The sequence below is a fragment of the Mercenaria mercenaria genome, chromosome 14 (genome assembly GCF_021730395.1).
Source record: "Mercenaria mercenaria strain notata chromosome 14, MADL_Memer_1, whole genome shotgun sequence".
Taxonomy (NCBI): Eukaryota; Metazoa; Mollusca; class Bivalvia; order Venerida; family Veneridae; genus Mercenaria; species Mercenaria mercenaria.
Window position 1 is genome coordinate 24,787,459 of NC_069374.1, and position 27,412 is coordinate 24,814,870.

The 27,412-nt window shown below is 36.7% G+C and overlaps 1 protein-coding gene across 8 annotated transcripts; it reads left to right on the plus strand.

Moving 5' to 3' along the window:
- Nucleotides 1–375: 375 nt before the first annotated feature.
- LOC123526583 (uncharacterized) lies at nt 376–26,007 on the plus strand. 8 transcript variants are annotated; one of them, XM_053523079.1, is made up of 15 exons: nt 376–615; nt 1,159–1,792; nt 3,988–4,185; nt 4,881–5,110; nt 6,094–6,630; nt 10,324–10,494; nt 10,755–11,399; nt 11,983–12,146; nt 12,977–13,021; nt 16,744–16,788; nt 20,827–20,994; nt 21,644–21,770; nt 22,122–22,275; nt 23,749–23,934; nt 24,714–26,007. In XM_053523079.1, the coding sequence occupies exons 2-15, from the start codon at nt 1,505–1,507 to the stop codon at nt 24,846–24,848; spliced, it is 3,093 nt and encodes a 1,030-aa protein (XP_053379054.1). In that variant the 5' UTR covers nt 376–615; nt 1,159–1,504; the 3' UTR covers nt 24,849–26,007. The 8 variants fall into 8 exon arrangements, with proteins under 8 accessions (XP_053379054.1, XP_053379055.1, XP_053379059.1 ...); XM_053523080.1 differs by having other exon boundaries at nt 1,238–1,792; XM_053523084.1 differs by lacking the exon at nt 1,159–1,792 and having other exon boundaries at nt 377–615.
- Nucleotides 26,008–27,412: the final 1,405 nt, after the last annotated feature.

Below are 27,412 nucleotides of genomic sequence, written 5' to 3' on the forward strand. Positions count from 1 at the left end.
GTTTCTGTTTGATACGTAGATGAAAGTTATTTGTATTTATATTCTTTCAATACTTTAATTTAAATCAACAAAGATCTTTTTAAACAAGTTTGTGCAATCAAACAGACTTTCCTTTAATATTATACTGGTTAATGCACTTCTTACTTTATTTTGACAGTTGTTTACGGGCCTAGTTTAGTTTTTCATTTTGTTGGGTGTCACTATTTTACACAAAAGGTCTCTTATCACATAAAATATCATAAAGGATTTAACAAGAGAATTCCTGCATTTCTATGGTAAGATCTACTAAAGAAAAGCCGCCATAACTTCACCCTTTTATCGGCCTGTAGCTTGATCTATATCATATTGCATTTGAAATGCAAGACGTTACAATTAGTGAAAAACGTTAAACAATGAAATCACGAACCACTTTTCTCTACTTTTAAATGTATTGAATTAATTGAAAAACGAAATTCAATTGAGAAAGGTCTATATTATAAAATAGGAAATATGATGGATAATTATTGTCAATTCAAATGGATAAAGAAGTTCTTCAATATTGGAGAGAAAAAAATAATTAAAACCGAATGATGACGGTGTAACGTGAAGACTGAGAAAGTGTGACAAAAATATATGGTATTAAAGAACACAGACTTCGATTTGAAAGCGCTCGTTTTGTCAAATCACTAGTTGTCAAAGGGCGGCTTAATTATATTTTCAATTTTTCACTGTAATTCAAATGTGAGCCGTGCCATGAGAAAACCAACATAGTGGGTATGCGACCAGCATGGATCCAGACCAGCCTGCGCATCCGCGCAGTCTGGTCAGGCTCCATGCTGTTCGCTTTTAAAGCCTACTGGAATTGGAGAAACTATTAGCGAACAGCATGGATCCTGACCAGACTGCGCAGATGCGCAGGCTGGTCTGGATCCATGCTGGTCGCATACCCACTATGTTGGTTTTCCCATGGCTCGGCTCATGTATTTTTATATTTAAGATATCGACGTATACTACTTCAATGAATGTATTTTATTTTTTTACCACATTTGATAAATTCTTTACTTCTTCTATCATGTCATTGATAAGTTCAAGTGTAAAACAAATATTGTGCGTTCTTTGTAAACAATCGTTCATGTTAGAATAGAACTGAAGATTTGTGTGATAATTGTAATACTGTAGATTACAGAGACACAGTTTAGAGTACATGGTACTAACAAAATATGTAAAATATCTTTAATTGTCGGATCTACTGTTTTAGCACTTGTTTGGTTTGAATTGGGAATACTGTAAAGGTATGTTACGATTTTTTTATGAATATTAACTGCATACATTGACCACAATATGGTTTAAACTCATGGACTACAAACTGCTTTAAAATGAAAGACATACTAAAATGATTATGTCTTGCGCTACGTGTTTTGTACCTCTTTAGGTTCAGTACCTCTTTTATAGCCCATGAACTACCTTTTATATAATTCAAAAACGCACTGATTACTTTTTTGAGCGGGACTACATATACATACACATGTTGTGTTGTGCAAGTGAAAGGAGCACTTTTGTGTTTCCACTTTGCGGAAACAAGAAGAGTACACAAGTCGTACCGACGGACGCGCCACCTATGACACCTGTGCCGGAACCCATGGTTCCCGAAGTAATGTCTGCGCAACCAAATCCTGTGTTGCATAACCCTGCAACCGTACCGACCCGGCCCGGTCAGGTACTACATAACTCCACAACCGTGCCAAGCCGGCCTGGTTCGCTGGCACAAAATGAAGTACACGCTAAATCTGAGCCTGTACCTACCAAGCCAAGGGTAAGGCTGATAATAGTATAGTTATATACAAGTAGTATGTGTTGATTTTCACTATATTCTGGGACCTAAACCAATTCTGTTTATGGGTGAATCTGTCACTGAAGAGTATGCTTAAATGTTCTTATTTAGGTTGGCATTACTTTTGAGGGTCAAGCATTCTTCAGTGGAGACATCAATATTTAAAGATATAAATTCTTACTATCATTTGTTTATTTTATCTTGTCATTTGAAAGCATACTTTCATAAAATCATTTAAATTGAGAAGATATCAGAAGTGTATCAACGGGATAAGATAAGTAAAAACAATTAAATTCGGACGGGCAGGTAGAGGCTCTGACAAGGTTTTCGCTGTTCGTAGGTTCATTACTCCAGTGGAACAAGAAAGCTGTGGTGCGGTAACAAAAACGTTGCAATAAGTTAGTACTGTTATGAACAATTTAGTAAAAACAACATAAGTATGATTAAGCATCTCCCCTTCAACAGTCTGAATAAACGTTTCGGGGAGCGGTGGTCTAGTGGTTAAGGTGTCGGCCGCCGAATCCGCGGGGGAAGAGTGTATGTGGCGGGAGGGGGTGCGGGGGGGGGTCTTAGCACTAGTGCACGATTTTTCAGGTAGCGGACTTGAGCGGTTCAAATAAGCTTGGGTCGAGCATTAACTAATAAACTTAAACTTAAACCTAATATCAAACTTTACTACGCCGTAAAATATCTAACGCCTATAACGAAATAAATTATGCGTAATTTGTCACTGCAAATCAATACAAGGTAAAACCTATGAAAATGCACTTGGACCAATTTAAACGTTTTGCATACGATTTAAGTGGATCATGTTATATAGAAATAAAACACAAAGTCTATTAAAAAGAATATATTTGTTTTGGAGCTCATATTTGGTAGCTACTATAAACGCATATCATTCTGTTGGATAATGATACGGGGATACGGTTGAAGTTGTGAAAAGTGATTTGTTTGTATTGGGAACAAACGGGGTGGAAACGGCAATCTTGATTAAGTCAAGTTAATTATTTCCGCTCAGCAGATTTAAACAAAGGTAGGTTGCTCGGGTCAGCGGGGTGTCTGGTGTCAGGTAATTAAGTCTTGTCTTTTTGTTTTCATTCAGAATACTGTGTCACATAAGCAGTGAACATGTTAAAAGGAACATTCGGTACATTTTGATGATTTTTTTACATTGGATACCGATCTATATGAAACAGAGAACAATGATGGTCTTCCTAAACATGTTATCTTGTTAAGAATAAAGAGACTATAATAAAGAATAAAGAAGAATATCTTGTAAGCCTGGAACGTATAAACGCATTTCAAACAGGAGGTATAATGCTTCAACTTTTCCTGATACTTTCACCAAGGTGGTTTTGGATAGTTTGACAGTTTTGAAGGACAGAAAAATAATAATCAATATTATTTACATTGGTGACAAGTGCTTTCTTTCTTTGATTAGCTTGTTGCTGGGGTCTCAAGCAGAAGTTAACCCTTAGCCTGCTGCAGGCGAATTTAACAGCCTTTGCAAACAGCTTGGAACCAGATCAAATCGGCGTCTGATCAGGTTCCAAGCTGTTTGCTACTCTGACAATATTTCTTCCAATTTTGGAGCAAATTGAATGAACTTAACAATTTTAGCAGACGACATTTCCAGCAGACGACAATTTACCTAGCATGCTAAAGGTTAATGGAAACTTTACAGAAATACAAAAATCTTTGACAAAGAAGGGAGTTTAAATTCCTGATTATACATTTACATATGAATACGCGAAATACATTAAGAAACCCGAGACATGTAATTAAGATGGAAGAACTAGCATGCACACTAGACTGGAGATTAATACTTAAGAAATTATGACTGGTGATAGCTTTATATATTGATTGCACAGATAATGATTACAAAAAATATATAAAATGTAAAAAGTGCAAACCGTATGCTTGGCAGTATGATTTTACACCGCTGTCCTACCAGTCTATCGCCATCCAGCTATTTCTAGCGCGCGTTAAAAAACTGTGACAGATTTTGTTCATTGTCTTCTTCTATCGCCCAGTTCTATCTAAATATGGTCAGTTACTTCACCCAGACGCTAATCCATTTGTGCAAAAACAATCCGTTGTTTTCCTGCACTATTAAACCACAGAAAGTCGTTTGTCATAGTCACTTTAAACAATAAAAAAAACTTTTTATCTTTCAGACGATGAGTGTTCCGGGCCGACTTTTGGCGACATATCCATTGCTGCCGTCGTTTAAGTTTAGTGATACACTTGACTGTTATGTCGACGATATCGACTCTTTAGATCCCGACATCCCAGGGCCCCACCCACCGCCAACAAAGAAAGTCGACATATTCAGTCCGGCGGACTACACTGATGTTGATGCAAGAGCTGTTAATGTAAGAAATTTTAGTTCTGTAGTGTAGTAACTTTTAACCAGCTAAATTTTTGAAATGGACTAGTCCATCATTCAATTTGGGCAATACCGCTTTTTATTCAAAGGGGTGTTCACTGAAAATTTACTGTCTGAATAGCGAACAATGCAGACGTGCAGGCTGGTCTTGGTCTGCACTGGTCGCAAAGGCATGGTCTCTTGCCGCGAGCAGGCTAAAGATTAAGTTTATAAATTGCAGATCGATGTTTATGAAAAGTTTCTGTAATCTGCCCCGCCCCGCGCAAAAACCTACCTTTGTTTCAGCCTAGTACGTACGTTATAATCAGCTCTTTCCTCTTTTTGCCTGTAACATTTAAGATGTTCAGGAGCAAAGAATTGTGAGATGCAATATGTCTGTTTGTAAATACATGCATAAACTCATATAGACTTTGTAACGTAGTTGTAAATTATAGGTGCGTACTTCATTATTACAAAAAAAAAACAACATGTTATACGTTTGTGAGGTTTAGGAAGCTGGCCGATATCTGCCTTGTTGTACATAGCAGAGGCAGGGTTGACCATCATTTGTAGTAGGATTATAGCCACCTTACGAAGCCTTAACTGTACGAATGAAATACAAGTCATATGTCAATGTAACTTAAAGCAAACCAATAGAGACTTAACAGATTTCTTATTGATAAAAAAAATGATTTTGTTTAGACACCAACAAAGTTCCTGAAACAGTCACTGAAAGATCTGGTTGACTACCTTACTGCCGGATATGACGACGACTTGTCCAAGATCCGGGTCATTTATCGCTGGATCACGTGCCAGCCTATCGACTTACTGCCAATGAAGAAAACACCATCACAGGGCCATGCAGTATTTCAACTCTGGCGTATCAAGAACAAAAAGGGGAACTATGCCCAACTAGTCAGCTTGCTTTGTAGGTAAGGCCCTCAAACTTATATGCAGAAACATCGATGTGACATGCAGGTATGTAGCGTTCTGTACAAAATGACCATACATTGTGAAATAACATTTGTATAAATGTTGAGTTTGTAATACGTCTACATTTTAGAGACATATTGCATGCAAGTATGTCATTCAAATATAATTTTCAAACACACAAACATATTCCTTTCTGAAAAGTAAATATTATAGTGGCTGATTTCTACCATGTCGCATTGTCTTGTTTGCGGGGCGGAAAAGCAAGAGAAATAGAAAAAAGAGCTTTGTATCGTGATGTTTTGTCGTGTCTTCGTTCCGCTAAGACGAAAACTCGCAATGATTCGCATGATATAACGACAGATATCGGCCGAAAACACGAGAGAACAAAACATAACGTCCTAGCAGTCTTTATATGTCTTCTAATCTCTTCGTCACATTTTGTTTTCTTCTAGTGGTTTTGCGGGACGGAAACTCTAGAACTTGACATTGCAGAAACTGGCCATCATAAAATATCCTAATCTAACATATAACTAACATAAATATAAAACAGTTTACCACACGGATCTTTTTAACGTATCTGATACTAAGTAAATTTATACTGGGAAAGGCACACGAAACTCATAAATAGAAATTATTTGTTTCTTTTATAGTATCAAGATAAGAATTTAAAAGGAGTAGTAGTGTGTTGGTGTAATGCAAACATTCAAAATGAATCCTTAAATAAATGTTTTTAAGAACGATCATTTATACGTATTCCTGTCTCAAACATATTAAAAAACATACCAGTTTAGAACTTCAAATGACACCTTCAAAGGAACAAGAGAAAAGCATGCTAAAAAGGTTGGTTAAATTCACACTTACACGAAAGACAATCGCACCTGATAATGATCCTATTTGAGGAGTACAAATAAGATCACCATGCATAAACTTTGAATTAAATTTGAGCTTCATATGATATAACTTTGTTTTAAATGTGTTTCAGATATGCCAAGATACCATGCGTTATTATCCATGGTACTTTGAAGGGATCAACATACGAGGTTGGTGATCCAATCGACGAAGACAAACATTATGGCGAATGGAACGCTGTCTTGGTGGACGAGCATTGGCGTTTTATTAATGCCTACTGGGGCACATGCGCAGAAGGTGCTAGCGAGGACGTCAGTATTCCGAATGGTGATGACGTAATAGAAAATGGCGAATCGGCGTCGAAACTGCATTATTTTTGTGATGAAAATTATTTTTTGACTGATCCAGATCAGGTTGTTGCAACACATTTACCGACTTTGCCAAAATGGCAACTCAAAAAAGATCCTTTAACTCCAGAAGAATTTGAAAAGATGACATTTGTAAAAGACAGGTATTTTAATCTTAAATTACGGACTTTAACCCATCCGGAGTGTATAGTGCGTAGCAATACAGGGCAAGTGGAGATAAAATTCACGATTCCTCGCCAGACGTCACTGAATATAGACTTTCAGTATCTACTCTTTCGGTTGAACGACGGTACGGAAAAAAGGTATTGTTCGCTTTCTTATGCTTAAGTTAATACATTTTTGATTTTTCAGTCTTTCAGTGTAGGCCTACGCATCATCAACCATTTTACAAATTTCTTTCACACTGGTGTTTTTCCTTGCCTTTAGTTTCATGTGTTGTCATGGGGTAGGGTGTAAATGGTGTCTTTCGGTGGTTTAAGTAAAAAAAATTGTGTCTATCGGATAAATATTGTGGATTTTGTTGACAAATGGTTACCCTATGGTGGATATTTGCCAAGTAAGCGAGTTTTTTTTTACTTTGGAAACATTGCATGCGTGACCACGCCATTTCTCTCCTCCCGATATTTTACCCCGAGTCGGTACCTGGCGCCGTAAAAAAGTTATTGAACGCTTTATACGGAGCTATATAGTTCATGTCCTGCTCAAGTACACTTTTTTAACGATTTTTGTAAAAGAACAGTACAAGTTCGACCAAATTTATGATAGTCAAGGCTTTTGAATTATTGATTCTTACTTACGACTGCACAACACAAGTGCAAGAGCCTTTTATTGCCGATTTTTATGCCCCCGAAGGGAGGCATATAGTTTTTGAACCGTCGGTCTGTCGGTCTGTCAGTCTGTCGGTCTGTCCGCATTTTCGTGTCCGGTCCATATCTTTGTCATCAATGTATAGATTTTCAAATAACTTGGCATGAATGTGTACCACAGTAAGACGACGTGTCGCGCGCAAGACCCAGGTCCGTAGCTCAAACGTCAAGGTCACAATTATACATTAAGGGATAGTGCATTGATGGGCGTGTCCGGTCCATATCTTTGTCATCGATAGATGGATTTTCAAATAACTTGGCAGGAATGTGTACCACAGTAAGACGACGTGTCGCGCGCAAGACCCAGGTCCGTAGCTCAAAGGTCAAGGTCACACTTAGACATTAAGGGATAGTGCATTGATGGGCGTGTCCGGTCCATATCTTTGTCATCCATGAATGGATTTTCAAATAACTTGGCAGGAATGTGTACCACAGTAAGACGACGTGTCGCGCGCAAGACCCAGGTCCGTAGCTCAAAGGTCAAGGTCACACTTAGACATTAAGGGATAGTGCATTGATGGGCGTGTCCGGTCCATATCTTTGTCATCGATGGATGGATTTTCAAATAACTTGGCATGAATGTGTACCACAGTAAGACGACGTGTCGCGCGCAAGACCCAGGTCAGTACCTCAAAGGTCAAGGTCACACTTAGACATTAAGGGATAGTGCATTGATGGGCGTGTCCGGCCCATATCTTTGTCATCCATGAATGGATTTTCAAATAACTTGGCAGGAATGTGTAACACAGTAAGACGACGTGTCGCGCGCAAGACCCGGGTCCGTAGCTCAAAGGTCAAGGTCACACTTAGATATTAAAGGGATAGTGCATTGATGGGCGTGTCCGGTCCATATCTTTGTCATCGATGGATGGATTTTCAAATAACTTGGCATGAATGTGTACCACAGTAAGACGACGTGTCGCGCGCAAGACCCAGCTCCGTAGGTCAAAGGTCCTAAACTCTAACATCGGCCATAACTATTCATTTAAAGTGCCATCGGGGGCATGTGTCATCCTATGGAGACAGCTCTTGTTAATCATTAATTTTTACTTACGACTGCATAGCTCAAGTGCTAGAACCTTTCATTGCCGATTTTTCTTGTTTAACCCTTAGCCTGCTGCAGGCGAATTTAACAGCCTTTGCAAACAGCTTGGAACCAGATTAGACGCCGATTAAATCGGCGTCTGATCAGGTTCCAAGCTGTTTGCTACTCTGACAATATTTCTTCCAATTTTGGAGCAAATTGAATGAACTTTACAATTTTAGCAGACGACATTTCCAGCAGACGACAATTTATCTAGCATGCTAAAGGTTAAGCCGATTTCAGTATCTTGAGGGGAACTTTAAAACAATTTGGTCTCTATTCGGGTCACTGTACTGTGTAAGAGTTACTAGTATGATACCATTCCAATGTACAAGGAAACTCGCCATAAAACATTTCAATAGCCGAACCGTTTTCGTAATAGCAAGCTAGCAGTTCACATTACAGGTTAACAAAGGTTGATTTGTTTTATTGTGTTGTACTGATTACATTAACTGTGCGTAAATATAAGTACATGCTAAATGCAATCAGTAATTGTGAACAGATTATGGCATTTGCACGTTAGAATAGTAAATTGTGATTACCACATACCGTGATGTTCTGTCTTACACATATAAGTACTTATAACAACGGGCTTCTATTCACAATTACTGATTGCATTTAGCATGTACTTACATTTACGCACATTTTATGTAATTCAATAAAACATGTAATAAAATAAATCCTCCTTTGTTAAATTGTCTTATGAACTGCTAGCTTGCAAATATTAAACGTCACAATTGAAAACGGTTCGGCTATAGAAATGTTTTGTAATGCCTTTCCTTGTAGATTGGAATGGTATCATACTAGTAACTCTAACACAGTATACAGAGTGACCCGAATAGAGACCAAATTGTTTTAAAGTTCTCCGTAAGATACTGAAATCGGCTTAAACAAGAAAAAATCGGCAATTAAAGGTTTCAGCACTTGAGCTTTGCAGTCGTAAGTAAACATTAATAATTCTAAAGCTATCATAAATTTGGTCGAACTTGTACTGTTTTTTACGAGTTGAGCAGGACATGAACTATTAATCTCCGTATAAAACGTTCAGTAACTGTTTTACGGCGCCAGGTACAGACTCAGGGTAAATTATCGGGAGGAGATAAATAGCGTGGTCACAGAATGCACGTATGCAATTTTTCCAAAGTAAAAGAAAAACTCACTTACTTGGCAAAATATCCACTTTATGGTGATGATTATACGTCCTACTCCCTGGTTATATTCAAAGCAAATACAAAGCAAATACTACAGAAGCGACAAGTCGTAATCATGCTTTCAAGTTCTTACTTCGTTTCTCCAAGTGTTTGTTGTTGTTGTTGTTTTTGTTGGGTTTGACGTTACACCGTCTTTTATATATTGATCATACTGCGACTTTCCAGCTTTTCATAATGGAGGAATACCCCGGGTGTCCTCCATGCATTTTTTTCAGTCATGGACAGGCACCTGAGTACAACCACAGATCTTCTGTAAGGCAGCTTTATGGCTTTCTTACATCAAAGAATTCTACACATAAGCCATGTTTCGAATTCAAAACCAAATGCGGTGAAAGGCAAGTGGTTGAAAGTCAGCGACTATAACCACTTGGTCACGGAGGCGTTAGTTTTTCTACTAATAACTTATGAAATTCAAATTCTGACTAATCTAATACAGTCGGAGAATGCGTCGCGTGTTTATCAAAGTAAACGCTTCATATTAATACTACCAGCCGAAATAAAAAAAAAAGATAGGCATTAATATTTAAAATTTGCATTAGGAAATGTTGTAAGAACCAGAAAATCTAGTCATGAAACAGGAACAATTATCTAGAGATTACTAACGTAATAATGTCAGGAGAGGAAGCTGTGATTATTGCGTAAAATACTTTATTAACATTGTCAGATCTTTACCATGTTGCAAGTGTTTTACGGAGACGGAAATTTGATTCTAGTTATCAGTGATATTCCATCTAAAATGACACAGTATATTTTGTTTTGTGGATGAACTGAATCAGGTTTCTCTGATGACTATTTATTTCTCAAAATTACTTCTATTTTTTATTGTAATTACAGGATGGATCGTTACGTGTTCATGCACCGTACAAACAACAATGAGAATCTCACAGTGAAAATACGGTCCCCGAAAGAAGATGTTTTCAGATTCGAGCTGGTAGGCAAGGATACCACTGTTACTGACGAAAACTACGATTACGATTGGATTGCTATTTATAAAATCATTTTCACGTGAGTACCATAAATATCCCCAACTTTCCCAGCTTCCTCCATCGAATAGAAATTCACTTTTCAGAACTGTTTACTGTAAATTTGGACTAAACAGGAACCAAGCAGAGGTATTTAATTAATATATCTTAAATGCAACCTCGAATTTTAAATATAAATGGTCATTATTGCATCTGCCATGTTTTCATCATTTCATCCCAAAGTATGTTTGGTTTTGGTTCCTCTTTACCTGTTATGATGTAAAATTAACGATTGAACTTCAGTGAGGGCCTAAAAGAATGCCAACCTTTCCCGCCATCTCCAGCGGTAGGATGGGGACCAGGTCGAGTTGCTGTGGAAACAGGATTGGTTCCCCTCAGTCATTTCACAGGGGAAGTCGAAATGGACGATTATGGGAAAGCAGAAATCAAATTTGGAACAGCTGATAAGATGAAAATAGGCGATATGTACTATACAGCAAAGGTTTACACCGGCGGTGATACGATGGAGGAACTTCCTGATTACGTTGTGCACCGAGTCGAAAATGGTGACGTCATATTTAACGTCATGACCCCGGAGAAAGGTGAATTCGTTCTAAGACTGTTTGTGAAAGATGGTATTGACGGTAAAACGCGAGAATTTTGTGATTATTTGCTAATTTCAAGACAAATAGAAGAAAACGGTAGATTTCCAAAAGGTTTTCAAACAAGACTTGGACCTAAAAATCCTGCTTTTGCAACTTCTGGACTTAGTCCTACGAAATCATCTGGATTTATCCGAACGGAATTTGACGAAGTACATATCGGTTTTTCTCGTGATGAAGATATTGAACTGTCGGTAAATTTCTCGGGAGAAAATGTTAAGCCAGCGGAAGCACCATTGTTGTTGTCTCAGAAAGAGGCAGGAGCTGTTGTAACTTACACAGTCCGGTGAGTCTCTTGTTGATTATTCTTCATGATCTAAACGGAAACAAATAAAATTTGGTAACTTGTGGTAATATTTTTAAGAGATGGTACGATCATAGTAGGCAGTTGTCGTCGATTGTCCATTCTTACATTAAAGAGATGTAGACCTACTTGATTCGTCCCGAAACTTTTTCGAACTTTGACAGATGAGAATATAGAACTGTATTATCAGTATGAATGATAAGAAAAGCAAGTAAAGAATGATGCGCAGTATGATAAGTAAATGTTACATAGAAAGCAGCCCAGACATAACCAATATTCCCATCAATATATATGTCTGCAAACGATTCAAGATTATTTTGTCCAAATGAAGATGTTCAGTGTGCCCTACGAAAGTCGGGTGGTGACATCATGTCTCCCATTTCTCATTTCTAATATGAAACAGAGAGACTATGAAATGTAAATTTGACATTTACTTTACTCAATTCGGTACAAAATTGAGAAATATGAAGTAACCACCGGGCTTTCGTAGTTCCCTGTACTCTTCATTTATTGTTTAGCCAAGAAACGTTTGTTCGCTTTAATCTCAAACGCACTAATATTACAGGCTGCCAGGAACCGGTCAGTATGGGGTAAAAGTGCGAGGAACCCGTGAAGATGGCACTGTTCACGTGCCACTGTATGATTACGTCATAGACTACCGGAAACCAAAGAAAAGAGAAAGAAAAGACCTAACGATCAAACAAGAAGCGGAAAGTTTCAGTACATCAGGTAGTGCGAATTTCATATTATTCAAACTTTAAAAAACATAATGTCAAAATATATTATGCTGGTATTCTCGAGATATTTTAAATCATGTCAAACGAAGGATATATAGAGAAAGCATGGTCTAACAGATATGACCCAGATAAATGTGATAACGTATTAGATAATCGACCATAGGTTTTTGATTCATTCAGCATTGTTTCTAGTGTTTCAAGTATAAACTATTTAGAAAAATTATGCATTTGTGTAGATAGATATAACCTCTTTTATCAGTTATAACTGATCGGGATGAACACATTTATTGTTCTTTCAATGATCTGTAAGTAAATAAGTGTTCAGTATTGTCTTGATACGCAATTGGGTCACTTATATTAGATAACAAACGTGTTTGTACCGAACTGTTCAACTTTTCTAAATAAATAGTACTTGTTGTGTTTTAGTATTTAAGTAAAAGCTATTACAGTCCACAAAACAAACAAACTAGTTTGTAAACATGGACGGATCCAAACGGAAGGGGAAGAAGCATTTTATAGAAATATTTCAATGGCAAAATACAATATATATCGTAGCCCTGACCAACCTATAAACCGGGCCAGTCTATTCTATAAGTACAACAACACGGTTGACCCATTTAAACGAGTTGTAGGTACCGGTATAATGATTCCGGATAATGTGAGATCTTGGATGATGTAATGTATAGTCATTGCTTGTCTTTACGGAAGTTAAGGATTAATATTCCATATAAAGAAGAAAACTTTGAGATTGTAAATGTCAAGAACATGCGTCAGTCATTGGCTAAGCTTTTAACATTACTATGTCTAACAACAAATTTATAGGTGAAAGTGAGGAAAGTGGCAAGGAAGATAAGGAGGAGTCAGAAGGTAGATTAGCTCTGTTATAGCTTACTGTTCTAGGTGTTAACATGGCAGCTTTTGAATCAGTTAACGAACCTTGCTTTACTTTGGCTTAAATGATCTCACTTAGCTTGGCTATGTTTTCAATAGAGTCAGCTTGATATAGTTAATTTTGGGGAATTAAATCGTCCATGCAATACCTATCCTTTTCCTAGCTATATGTTATCTTTTGACAAAGCTAATCCAGTTTTGCTTAAATTTTCCTAGGTGTATTTAAAAAGAATCAACAAAAGCTTTCTTCCAGAGGAGATTAACATTTACTTGACCTTGCTGTATCTTGACCGAGTGATGTATTTTTGCATAGCTATATCCTATCCGCTTTCTTGTTAGAGGGAGATAACTAATCCTTGCTATTTCTTTCCAGTTTTTCCCGCCCATCTCGATAGGTCAGTATAACGATAATAGTTTTGTTTGTAAAAAACGAAAAAGACCGAAGTTATCCTGTTTTGTGAGGTATCTTTTAACAATGCTTTTCGTCCAATGAGCAATTGACAAGCTGAGAACCAGCAAATATATAGCAATCATCTCGAAGAGACTCTCAAATTGAAAGTTGTATGCTGCTGATAGTATGCCGCGTAATATGTCTACACTATGTGTTTCGACATGACTTACAGTTACTTGTCTAAATCAGGATAGAACTGTGAAAAACTTTGGAAAATGCTTTTGTTGAAAAAAATCATTTAAATCATAATCAGCTGAGCATGGTTGCTACTGATTTTGTTAAGTTGGCTCAGGAGAGTATTTACTTTATGACTGTCTATATGTACTTTGAAGTGAATGTGAATACTGTTTAAAATTAGGTTATAGACAGAGATCTTCTAGTCCCACTTATGTTGAACCGTAGCGTACTAGATGTTCATTTAGGGCTATTGCCTACTGTCTGATAAAGGCCTTGCGCGAAGCCCTAGATCACGATGGCAGAGCACCAGATCACAGTTGCCGTCATGAAGCCCGAGGTAACGATGGCGAAGCGCGAAGTCTGAGTGATGACTTCTCATTCGTGACTTTGCCTTCGCATATCACCTTCTCATGATTACTCCGCAATTCGCAATCATGAGGACAAGATACGCGTATCAGAAATCACGATCATAACAAAGCGCGAAATTACGAATCTTCTCGATTTTGGCCTTCGTAATTTTTGGTATCGCTAGAGCAAGCAATGCGCGAAGGTGGAGATAACCAGGATCGCGAAACTTTGAAATAATTTCTTGCTCCACAATCGTGAATTCACGCTTTGCCATCGTGGTCTCGTGCTTCGACATGATCTCGCGGTTCGCCACTATGATCATGCGCTTCGCCACGACCAGTATATGAGAGCAGGTGATGACCCAAACGGAACACCGTATAAATTGCTAACAAAAAAACTAACCTTGTAAGCCTTATCCAAGCTTTATAGAAATCGTTAGTTAGTCTGGCTCCCAGCGTACTGTTCTTTCGCAGTAATATGGCAGGCGATCAGCTTACGCTAATTATACGTAACCCGTTAGAGGGAGTTAGCTTTGCCCTCTTTCCTTTCGACACTGGTACTTAATTTAGCCTTACATTATGTAAATTGTGTGAGTTTAAATTTGCCACAATTTATTTGTTTATGGATAACTTAACCATGCTTCATCTCGTGCATTATGTGATAATCTGGCTTTACTATTTTAGAGATTGTTTTGCTTCTTATTTACTAACAAATGGTTGCCCTTGTTTGTGTATTACTGATCAATAAGATGATAATATCGGATAATATCGAAATGCCCTTTCAGTTTAATTTTAATCTCATTTATTCTAAACCAACTCGTTCTTAGGATCCGGTCGGTGGAGAACTTAACTTCAAGCGTTCACATCTGATATTTAAGGCAGTATATTATAAAAAAAAATTCTGACTCGGTGGTGGTTTGTTCATGTTAAACTTAACCTTTTCGCTTAAACAAATTTTAAATATTATAATCATGATGGTCGATTATGATAATATGTTATGTTTTGAAAACGCAACTCGGTGAGAGGCCCTAGGGTACTAAGTACTACTAACATATAGAATTTATTATGTGCCTGAAATAATGCTAAAATGGGCACCTTGGGTCTTCCTCCATCATAAAAAGTTTGAAAATTGTCAGATTACCTATGATAATGTCAGATTGATATTAAATTCTTAAATAAGAACAAACACAAATGATAAAAGTAATCAGGAGGACTATGTTGGCGTTACATTTCTGGCGTGCGATAGCCTGTTAAGGTTCCGATACAGATTCGCGTAAACAAGATAAACATCGAAATAATTGTCAGGTTACCTAGATACAAATGGTGTATAAATATGTTATCAAAAATATAAACCAAACAAAGTTAAGTTTTTCCCCCCTGACATATTCGCCTTTTCGAGCTAGCTAGCAAAACGAATATGATATCGTTCACTTACATGGTTAACGCGAAAAGATTCATGTTACAAGCTTTTTATCAGTTAGAAAACTCTGAACATATTCGCCTGTTTGATAACTTGCAACATTAGTCTTACCTAGTTAAGTTATCTAAAAAGCGGATATGCTACGAGTATTTGGATTGTTCAGTAACTGGAGCACGAATCTTAATTAGTTAGTATTCTAGCTGCAAGTTAATGAAAAAAAACGAATATGTCTAGGGTTTCCCGAATGTATTTAATCCAGTTAACGCTAATCTATTCGCGAACCTAAACAGGTTATCGTTTGGCAGAAATATGCAACCATAGAACTCTATGAGGTTGTTCACTTTTAAAAGCGTCATGACGTCATTTCTGTCAACGGCCGTTTATTCACAAATAAAAAGGAAAACGTATTTTAAGATAAAAATGCATAAACATGTTTCTCGGTATTGGGTGAGTAGGCTTTAGACGACAAATAAAATAATAGAAGGCTCGCTAAACTCGCCTTTACACTCGCCTACGAAACCTAATAGAGCCGGAACTGTATTTCTTATATCAATGTTTGTCACAATACAAACTTGGTTTTCTGTAAAGATACCACTGATTTTTGTAGTTTTTAAGTAGTATATCTATATTTTCGGAAAGGAAATATAAACTCGGGTACCGCGGTGATTTAACACACTAGCGGCTCGTCAAGGCATCCGGGTCCGATTCGCCTATACAATAGTAGGCAATCAACTGAGCAATAGTTTCACATGAACTATACGCAAACAGTTGCTTATAAGAGGATCTATATTCGAAGGTTGTGCTGTGTAATAAAGCATAATGCTCAACATTTTGACAGCAAATGTATTAAGAAAGATGAAAGAATATATTATATGCATCTGACTTGTACTAAATACTTTTAGGTTTATTGAAAGATATTTTCAATTTTTTCCATAAAACACAAAAATAAACATACCGGTATACGAATTACGTAGTGTTCATAACATGACGGTTGTAAATATATTAAAAAGGAACTTCTTGCATAACGTCATTCATAAAAAGTCTTTATTTTGTGCCAATGCATTTATCATTCTTAAATGATAATAACTCTTTACTAAAATGAAAAAAGTTTTTGTTTACAAGTTTTTGTTTACAAAATGTATTATTTGGTATCATAGGGAAGGATCGCTATACCATATAAAGAAAAAAACTTCGAAACTGTAAATGTCAAGGATAATTATGTTGTATTTTGGACGTCAGATTATAGGTTAGTAATTGGCTCAGTTTTTGACAATACTCATAATGTCTAACAACAACTTTATAGATGAAAATGAGGAGAGCAGCGGAGAACACATGGAGAAATCAGAAGGTAGATTAGCTCTGTTATGGCTTATTGTTTTAGGAGTTAACATTGTCTGGTGATATGGCAGCTTTTGACTAAGTTGACGAACCTTGCTTTATATTGGCTGAAATAATTCAATTTTGCTTGGCTATGTTAACATGTAGTTAGGGAAAGGATAGGTACTGCATGGATGAGTTAATTCCTTTTTAAAGTAAACTATATTTAGCTGATTCCACGCGTAACAGACGAGAAAGTACATGTACATGAACATGTCATACCCTACGCCTAGGTATACTATAAGAACCATGATCATGAACGAGAAATCCTCACATAAAAGGTGCAGTTCGGTAAATGGGTACTAAGCATACTGAACAAGTGGTTATTTGTCTTCCATCGTGCACCAGTCACAGTGTCTGAATATTTCATATCTCAGAGACAATCCACATACAGAGAAAACTTGGATGAACTCCCCTAATATAGTTCCGGCCTGGAAATGTCTGTCAGTTGTCGTTTCACAACACATGTACGCTAGAATGTGTATAAGCAACATAAATGTGCAATGTGAATTAAATAAACAATACAAATGTGTACCACTGTATGATTCATTCATCATTTCGAGTTTTATCGTATAACTACGAATATTTCACATTCTGTCGCCTACCATGTGCACACGGCCGTGTCGGCTGGACCGGAAGTTCATTTGGGAAGTTCAGCCAAGCTTTTTCTCACGGTAACATTGACGAAAGCATAAAATAAGCGGAGAGTTTTTGTGAAATGTAATATTGACACAATGTAACTGGTGCACGATGGAAGATAAATTACCACTTGTTCAATATGCATAGTACCCATTTACCAAAATGCACGTTATAAGAGAGAAATGCGCGATTGAAATGGGTTAGTGTATTTTCCCGTTCATGATCATGGTTCTTGTATAATGTACCTAGAGATAGGATATAACATGTACAGTGACATTATCTTTTTGGTCTGGTGCGAGTGGATTCAGCTAAATATAGTTTACATTTAGAGGGAATTAACTTATCCATGCAGTACCTATCCTTTCCTTAACTATCTTTTACCTTTTGACCAAGCTAATGTAGTCTTGTCTAACTTTGGTTAGATGTATTTAAATAGCTTTTTTCCAGAGGAAGTTAACATTTACTTAACCTTGCTATATCTTGACCGAGTGATTTATTTTTGCATTGTTATATCGTTAAAGGGAAATAACTAATCATTGCTATTTCTTTCCCATTTTTCCGGCAAATCTCGATTGGTAAGTATAACGATCAGATTTTTGTTTGAAAAAAAACGAAAAAGAACGAAGCTTTTGAGTACTATGAAATACCGTTTAACAATGCTTTCCGTGCAATAAGCAATTGAAATGCTGAGAACCAGCAAATATATAGCAATCTCGCAAATTGAAAGCCGTTGCTATCGATGGTATGCCACGGAATATGTGTATACATGAACTATGTATTTCGACATGTATTACAGTTACATGGTTAAATCTAAGTCAGGATTGAACTGTGAAAAACATAAAAACGCTTGTTGAATCAAAATCAAATGGGCAGAGTTGCTATTACTTTTATTAATTTGGATCAGAAATTAATATACTTATGACTTGAAGGGAATGCGGAAGCTGCTCAAAATTAGGTCACAACAACAGATTTCTAGTCGACCGTAGCATACTAGACGCACGATGTTCGAATAGGGACATTGCCTCCTGTCTGATAACGACCTCGCGCGAAACCCTAAATCACGATGGCGATGCGTCAGATCATGATTACCGTCATGGTCTCGCGTTCCGCAGTTCTGATCTAGCTTGCCTTTGCGAGAGATGAAGCGCTAGATAACGCAGGCTTAGTGCGAAATCTTGGTGATAGCGCGAAAGTTTCGTAATTCCATGCTTCTCCATCGGATCTTGTGCTCAAATATCGCCTTCGCATGATGACTCCGCACACCGCCATCATTATGACGAGGGACGCGTAGTGCAAAATCACGATGGCAAAGCACGAGACTGCGAAATTTTCTCGGTTTTGAGCTTCGCCATCGCATTCTCGCGTTTTGGATATCGCTAGAACAAGCGATACTAGAAGGGGCAGATCTCAATTGCTTAGGTGAAGCGCGAGACCAGGATGGCAAAATTGTGAAAGAATTTCTCGCTTCCCCATCGTGATCTCACGCTTTGCCATCCCTCGTGCTTAGACATCATAACCATACGTACGACTGATACATGAGAGTAGGCAATGTCCTTAACGAAACAACACATTAATGTGCCGCGGACTTGCTTTTATAAAACGCTATCCCTTAGCTAAGCTATATACATAAATCGTCAATTAGTCTGGTTCTCAGCATTCTGTTTGCGTAGCGATAGGGCCAGGCCATCAGCTTAATTAAGCTTATTATACGTTTCCCGTGAAAGGGAGGCATCTTTCTTTCTTCTCAAAAATGTTACTTAACTTAGCCTAACATTAAGTGAATTTGTGAGAGTTTACATCTGTCACACTATCTGTTAAAGGAAAACTTAACTACGTTTCATCCTGTGCATTATGCGATAATCTGGCTTAACTATTAAGAGACTTTTATGCTTGTCATTTATTAACAAATGGTTGCCCTGTTTGTGTAATAAGATGGTTATATCGAATAATACCGCATTGCCTTTTAAATTCATTTTTAAGCTTATTTATATTTTAAGTCCACTTGATTTAAACATATTTTATTTTAAGTCCACTTGACTTACTCGAAGCGTTTCTAGAATCCATTCCGTGGAAATATTTAAGGAGAAATAGCATAAAATATATGTTAGAAAAGGGTCTAACTCGATAGTGGTTTGTTCATGTTAAACTTAACCGTTTCGCAATATTATAATGATTGTCGATGGTACAGATTTTGTCAATGGAACTAAGTGCTACTAACATATAGATTTAATATGTGCCTAAAATAATGCTAAAAGTGGCACCTTTGGTATTCGTCATTATGAAAAGATAGAAAGCCGACAAATGACCAATGATAGTGCAAGTTCGATATCAACCCCATCAACAAGAACAAAACTCAGATGATAAAACTAATCAGGAAGACTATGTCGACGTATTTCTGGCATGCGATAACCTGTTAAGGTTCTTATACAGATTCCAATACAGATTCGTGTAGAAAAATAATTATCGAAAAAAATATCTGGTTACCTAAATACAAATGTTGTTGTTGTTGGTTTTTTTGTTGTTTTTTTTTTTTTATTTTTTGCCTATAATTTAGATATCTTAACAGGAATATAAGCCTCAGAATTGCCCACACCAAATTAAGATTTTTTCCTGACATATTCACTTTATGGTGGCTAGCAACACGAATGTAAGCTAGTTCACATATTAAGGTGGTTAACGCAAACAGATTCATGCTACTCGTTATTAGTCAGTCAGAAATGTATAAAAAGTGTCTCGGTGTTAACGGAAAAAAAATGGAACCCTCATTAAAATTCTTGTATCAGGCTGGTCTGGATCCATGCTGGTCGCAAACGCACTATGTTGGTTTTCTCGTGGTGCGGCTCAAATAATTTAAATTTGTTCGGACCAGTTTTACATATATTCCAAGTGTACAAGTGCTATACGCGGCTAATATATAGCTTCGCAGGAGCTATGTACGAACAGTTGCCCCGATAATAGCTTACTGAGGAGCTATATTCAAAGAAAGCCTTACAGTGTAATAATGTAAAAGGTTCTACATATTGATAGCGAAAGTATTAAGAAAGATGAAAGAGCCTATAATATGCAACTTATTCGTACTTTTAGGTTTACTGATAGATATTTTCTACTTTTTCCATAAAACACAAAAATAAACATCCCGGTATACGAATTACACAGTGTTCATAACATGACAGTTGTAAATAAATTAAAGAGGGATTTTTTTGCATAACGTCATTCATAGAAAGTCTTTATTTTGATTAAATTTTACTAAAATGAAAATAGTTTTTGTTTACAAAATGTATTAATTCTTTTCATAGAAGATGTAGACAATCATGAATATGACACATTTAGTTGCGTATTTGTTTTTATAGCAAAATAATATCATTTTCAGAAAATCTAACGGATGTGTTGCGACGGCGCCTGCGTTTGGCAATAGAAGAAAACAACCCGGATGAATTAACTGCAGTTATCAAAGAAATGAAAAAATTAAAACTTCCGTCGATACAACCGGATATAAAATATGCAGAGGAACAACTCCAAATTCTTAAGATTAAGAAAGGTAATTGTTTTGAAAAAAAAACTATGAGATTTTGGATTCCGCTGAATGAGTCTCATATGAGTCGACGAAAGGGGACGCGAGGATCGTAGCACTTTTCATTACCTCTCATGAACAAGTTAAATAAATCTGCTTTGTTGAGTTTTATACTATCAGATGATCAAAGCATGGATTTTGTAAACTATTACAGTAACGTGGTCTTTTGGAATCATGTAATTCATTCAATACTTATTTGTAATAAAATTTGCTTTCTAAAATGATAGAAGGCGTTGTACTTATTGTTTAAACCTAGTCTGCCATCATTTCGATTGGTTGCTTTCATTCTATCACATGCTCATTGGTAGATCTTGTTATAAATTAAACATATGACTTGAGTATAAGCAGTTCCTTGCCATATTTTCAGTAAACTAGATATTAACATAACTACCAATGATTTCAATGATTTCTTCTAAAGTCAGAAGTGCACAAATAGTGGCATTTTATACTACATATATTGAGATTTAGGGAAATCATGTAAATTATATAGTTTAAGGAAATTTATGTGTAAGACTTTCAAGAATATACATCATCTACATACATGAATGATTTTATTTTCCTCCACATTACCATCTCCAAATATTTGTAACTTAATAGTATATCCTTGTATTTACAGAGTTACTTATAGCTATCCGTGACAAAGACGCTAAAAAACTGAAGGCGGCATTAAAGAAGGTCAAGGCCGCAGATATTGGAGACAAGATGGAAAAAGAAGTTTCTATAGCAAAGAACTTAGTTGAAAGGTAATTCTAGTTTGAAGCATTGCTTGTTGAGTTTATGTGGCGAGTTTTTAGTGTCGGTGACGCCTTCGTCATTTTAAGAATGTCTTGAACAGGTTTGGAGAAAATAGTTTAGACACATTTATGACTACCTTTACAACGATGAAGGGGCGTCACATTCTCCGTGACTGTGTTAGTTATCTTCATACAATAATTAAATTGCGTCGCGCCTCGTGGTCAGGTTATCTACTCAGATGTCCTACGCATGCGCTATTTGTAAACCAAAATTAATGCAAGTTAGGTAGCGTCACATTCTAGACGCAGTAAATCAAACTGCACTGACATATCTTGCTTGTAAACTGTATTTATTTCCAGACTCAAGAAATTGCAGCGACTACTGCATGCAGTATTAGATTTGGACCAGTCCACTATTGCAGAAATAAGGGGTTATAGCAATCCACCGCCAATAGTCCACACGGTGATGATGTCCACACTGCTTCTCCTGGGTCACTGGGAGGACGAAACCAAGGTGCGATTAACCTAAGTGCATGTGAACTTCCTTCGCTCGAACTTGACGAGGCGGAAGAATTTGTTCATATTTTCGGCAGATTGAGCCGTCGAGCAATAAGTACTATGTTGGGATTTTGCAGAGTCCTGATTCTGAGTTCGAATGAAAGGTGGTTTCGAAATATCCGAGTTCGAGTGAACGAAATTTAACTGCAAATCGTTAGTAATACTTGATTTAATATACCAGCGTATTTTCGGTTTGAAATACACCCTGTATTAAACTAATGAATACAAATCCCTTTGTTTAACTCCCATTGGATACAAAAAAATAATATAAGGTTGACATCAAATATTAAATCAGAAACGACGTGATGATGACATCTTAACGACCGTTTAATTATATACATATACCTTATCTACTGCTATATCAACCGAAACTGACTATAGTTTAAGACATATTAAGCTGAAAACTGTCAAAAAGTTCACCGTTTCAAACACGTTTTCAGCTTAATACATGTACCGTATTTTCCGGACAATAGGCCGCTGCACCGTATTGGCCGCAGCCGTATATTTTAACTATATCAGAAATAAAATTTAACGTATAGGCCGCTCCGGTACATTGGCCGCGGCCTATACACCACTAAGCGGCGATAAACATGTCGTATAAAAACTGTCCTCAATAAATAGTCTTTGAAATTGGTTGTATTTTAGGTAATTACACTTTTTAATCTGTCAGATGCAATGAACTGTTAAGTCCAAATGTAAGTTTCTTGAGCTGTTAAAAAAGGCCCTCTCGGCAAAATTGTCCATTCTGTACATTTAACATGATTCGAATTGCTTTCAAAATGCAAGTGAAAAATTAAAACTGTTGCATAGGCCGCATGGAAGGCCCATTTAGAAAAAATAAATTGACGCATAGGCCGCACCCCTGAAAATTTCACTTTTTTAAACGTATAGGCCGCGGCCTATTGTCCGGAAAATACGGTATGTCTTAAACTATAGTCAATTTCGGTTGATACAGCACTAGATAAGGTATTTGTATATAATTTAACGGTCGTTAAATCAGTACTTTGATCTGCAATGTTGTATACGGCTCTCATGGAGTTTGAAAGACCGGATCACACTCGGCGCAAGCGCCTCGTGGGTTCCAGGACTTGCAAATTCCACAAGAGCCGAACACAACATTGCCAATACTGAACCTGCAGATGATCAACACTTATCAAATATCAGAGATTCACAGTGTTTTATCTGAACAGATCTGACGGACTGATTGACTAGACATAGGCGTCGCATGTACTTGTATCTTCTTAAATAAAGTTCTAAGACAATTTCATGTCATTTATTCTACCGTCTAGTAAAAATTGTTCTTAGCAAAGCAGTAAAAGACATTTAATGTTAATAAACACTCCACGACATCACGATACTACGTACATTATCAGCAACAGCAGGATTTTATAACAAGTCAAAAATAATTCATTAAACCATTCATATGTAGGTATGGAAGAATGTACAGTGCGTCCTCGGGAAAACTGGCAAAGAGTCACTGAAACGCTTAATACTTGAGTTTAAGATAGAGAAGTGTCCTCTAGAAGTGGCAATGGGGGCCAAAGACTACCTAAGGGACTACAGTATTAACCAAGTACGCCTTGTCAGTGCTGGATGTGCAACATTCTTTGTATGGGTGAGTATTAATATATATGTGTTATTATTTTGAAAAAGGTAGGTATTGGTATGTGATGGAAGGTTAATCTCAATACGGGGGTATTGCTGGACATTGTTCGGTTTGGTGGAGCCTAAGATACAGGTGTCGTGTTGACAAAAACGTTATAGCGGAATAAGCGAAATTCTCTGTGTAAGTATGTATCGTGGAATTACATTTTATCATTTTAAGAGTAAGTAATGTTGTATGTGGGTTATGTTTTGATTTGGCTGTGTTGGAAAATAGGGTTCTCTATATACGTGCGACATTATTTTTTCGTAATGAACACCGTAACGCAATACAGGTTTTTGTGAACAGGTAGGCATCGTTGGGTGTGAAAAATGCTAAATTTGCAAGAAATAGCAAGCAATAGAGTATTCTTTACTTAAGATATGGATCCGATTGGTAACACTAGTGGACGTCGTGCTATTTACACATGGACGTCGTGCTATTTTGTGAAAAATTGCTCATTTCTGACGGATGTGATAACAAACACTACGGAATTCATTGTAATTCAGGATATTTTCAGTTCGCTGATGTTGGACTGCCTGAAAACTAAATACTTTAACATTTTAAAATCTGAATTTGTTGTGAAAATTATATGGAAGTTCATAATGTTTCTTTTTTGCCTTGTAAATCGTCTGTTTTTGCTATTCTAGGCAACTGCTACATGTATAGGAGTGTATGTTCATCATTTTAGCCTAAGAAATACTAAAACAAATCATGCAAAATGTGTTTACTGGCATCAAATTAACTTGTAGGTGAAAGGTGTCGTAGAAGAGCTGGAGAAAAGAGCAGGAGAAGAAATAAACAATATCCGACCTTTAACCTCAAGAAAAAGGAAAAAGAGAGAAATGACGTTTCTAGGCGACCTGGATCAGAATTCGGCGCGGTAGCATTTATCAAAAACAAATGCAAATACTTCTCATCGAGATGAGAGTATGGAATGTTTGACTAGAATTGAATCCACAATCCACACTCGTTTCACTTGAAGAGCAACTTTGTTGCAGTGAAAAAAAATGTTAGGTTTAGAAATTTGGCTTTTCAGCTATTTTTCTCACCAGCAATATCTGTAAGACTACAAACAATTGCAGAGCGCAATTTTTAAGAATAACTACTCAAAAAAACAACAGAAGTGTCCATTTTATTCACCGGCTTGTTTATCTTACTCAAAGCGTGATAATATTTTCTAGAACACGAAACCTCTTCGGACTTGAGTGATTTGTGGATATTCATTATAATAGTTTCCTGCACTTATATAATATAGGCATGCATGCTTGGTAAAGCCTTTACACTCAATTTCTTGAATTTAAAAATATTTTTCTGTCCTAATTTTAGTGATACTATTTATTATCAAATTTATACATTCATTTCCGTTGGTCTTAACACAGTCACGTGATTAGTGACGTCATGACATATGACATCAAACCAGTTGACGTCATACACAGTTTACTGTAAGAAGGATCAGTCCATATGTTTGAACTTGAATTCTCTGTATTAAGTAAGCTGTTTTATAAAAAAGTGTTGCCTTCGGACATTCGGCCCATGTAAGGATTTATCGCGCTGTAAAAAAGTGATATGAGCCTTGGGCTGAGACCTTGGTCGATGTCACTTTTTTTCGGATCGATAAGTCCTCGTACCGAATTTTAAATGCGTAATCTCCATAGATTTAGTGACGGCAACTATGGCGATGATCAATGCAGGGACACTTCTTTATTATCTACAGATTTTGTATACATTTCTAGGACATTAGAATGTATATTTTGCATACTTAAACGACGGAAACAAAAACCAGAGATGGACCATGTAGATACCAAAGTGCTACAAATGTACATTATCAAATGATTTTAATGACGATTTATTAATGAATAGAACTATTTAATATAAAACCTTCTTTTTGCGTTTAAACTATATATTTCATTTGATGGCGTTATGAATATTTACGTTAAGTTATTTGTTGTTTTGTGTGAATATGCCTATTTAAGACAGTTTTTTCAAGCTTATAATTATGTATTACTTCACCACTGAAAATTAAAAAAATACAGTGAATCAAAAGCTTCAGTTGTAACCGAAGGTCCCCCTCTTTATTGAAAATTTTGCACTTTCTGTCTTCTCCATCCTGACCTCGCTATCCTGACCTTGCTACCACTGTAAAAAGCGAATCAGGAAGCGCAAGACAACGATGGTGAAACGCGACACCACGACGGCGAAGCGCGAGATGACGTTGGCAAAACTGCGAAATGATTTCCCGCTTCGCCGTCGTGATCTTGCGCTCCGCAATTGTGGTTTCACGATTCGCACACGGCCCCTATTAGACATGACGTTGTGGCCTTAACGGGACGCCGTTGTATGTAATTCAATATTTCAAAATGTCAGAGGACATGACTAAATCACAAAAATCCAAAAAGGACAAAACAGCTATTGTATAATACGTGTTTTATTAATATATACTGTAAAACAAAAACACACTAGCACCACTACATATATGCAAAGATATAACGTTGCAAATATGTGTCTGATTGTCAAAACATAAGCTCCTTTAGTATAAAATTACAATGGCATAAAGAACAAACAATACTACATATTACATACTTATTCATAAACTCCATTCAGCTGATACTTCAATATCTCTTCCGGATTTTATATAATGACCTCAATTCTGACGTATATATAGCTTTACTCAGGGTTTTGAATAAAAACAATGCATACTAATCTAAGTAAAATTATACCTCTAAAAATTTTAATGTGTATGCAAAAAGAATAGTAATACTTTTTTATCTAGAAAGAAAAAACATATTGCTTTCCAAAAGTCGCCCAAGGACTCCGCTGCCTTGCTGTTGCATTTTTCTTGATACAAATACAACTTCCAATGTCGCTGTTTCTTTCGCGATCACTTAACAGTACGCATGCAAATTTTAACTGAAATAAGACTTGTAGAAGATGAATATTTCGATAATATTTCGATTTTCTGTTGATAAGGAAACACAATTAAAACGTCTGTTTAAGCAAATGCATGAAGGGGGTGTCAACTTTTTTTAAACAAATCAGCATGGTTTGGAGGATTTTTGTTTGGAGTCACCAAAAGAACATTGTTTTCAAATGATTCTGAAATCGTATTAATGGTTTCAGATGGAAAGATCGTCCAATGTATCCATAACACAATGCACATGGCGGTCAGGTATTTTAGCGATTCTGAAACGGAATGATTCGAAAAAATCTGGAAGTGGGTCACAGATTTGAAATTGTTTAAAGCGACATTTCTGTGAAATCATTTTAGAATGGGGCCACCGGTTTCTAAATAGAAGATTTTAAAAGATTTTTCTTTTTGTTTACATTGGAATCAGAAGTCTGCATGGTTGACCTAGACTCAAAGGAACATTCCTATGAAGTTATTGGTTGAACGAGTGGTTGACGGATGGACACTGGACGACGGAAATGAGATGATCCAAAAGTCTCACCG

Excerpts from the sequence above, each read along its gene's own strand:
- LOC123526583 (XM_053523079.1), top strand. The coding sequence starts at position 1,505 with ATGTTGTGTTGTGCAAGTGAAAGGAGCACTTTTGTGTTTCCACTTTGC. Across the intron at positions 1,793-3,987 it reads CTGTACCTACCAAGCCAAGG|ACGATGAGTGTTCCGGGCCG; the intron begins GTAAGGCTGATA and ends TTTATCTTTCAG. Across the intron at positions 11,400-11,982 it reads GTTGTAACTTACACAGTCCG|GCTGCCAGGAACCGGTCAGT; the intron begins GTGAGTCTCTTG and ends CTAATATTACAG.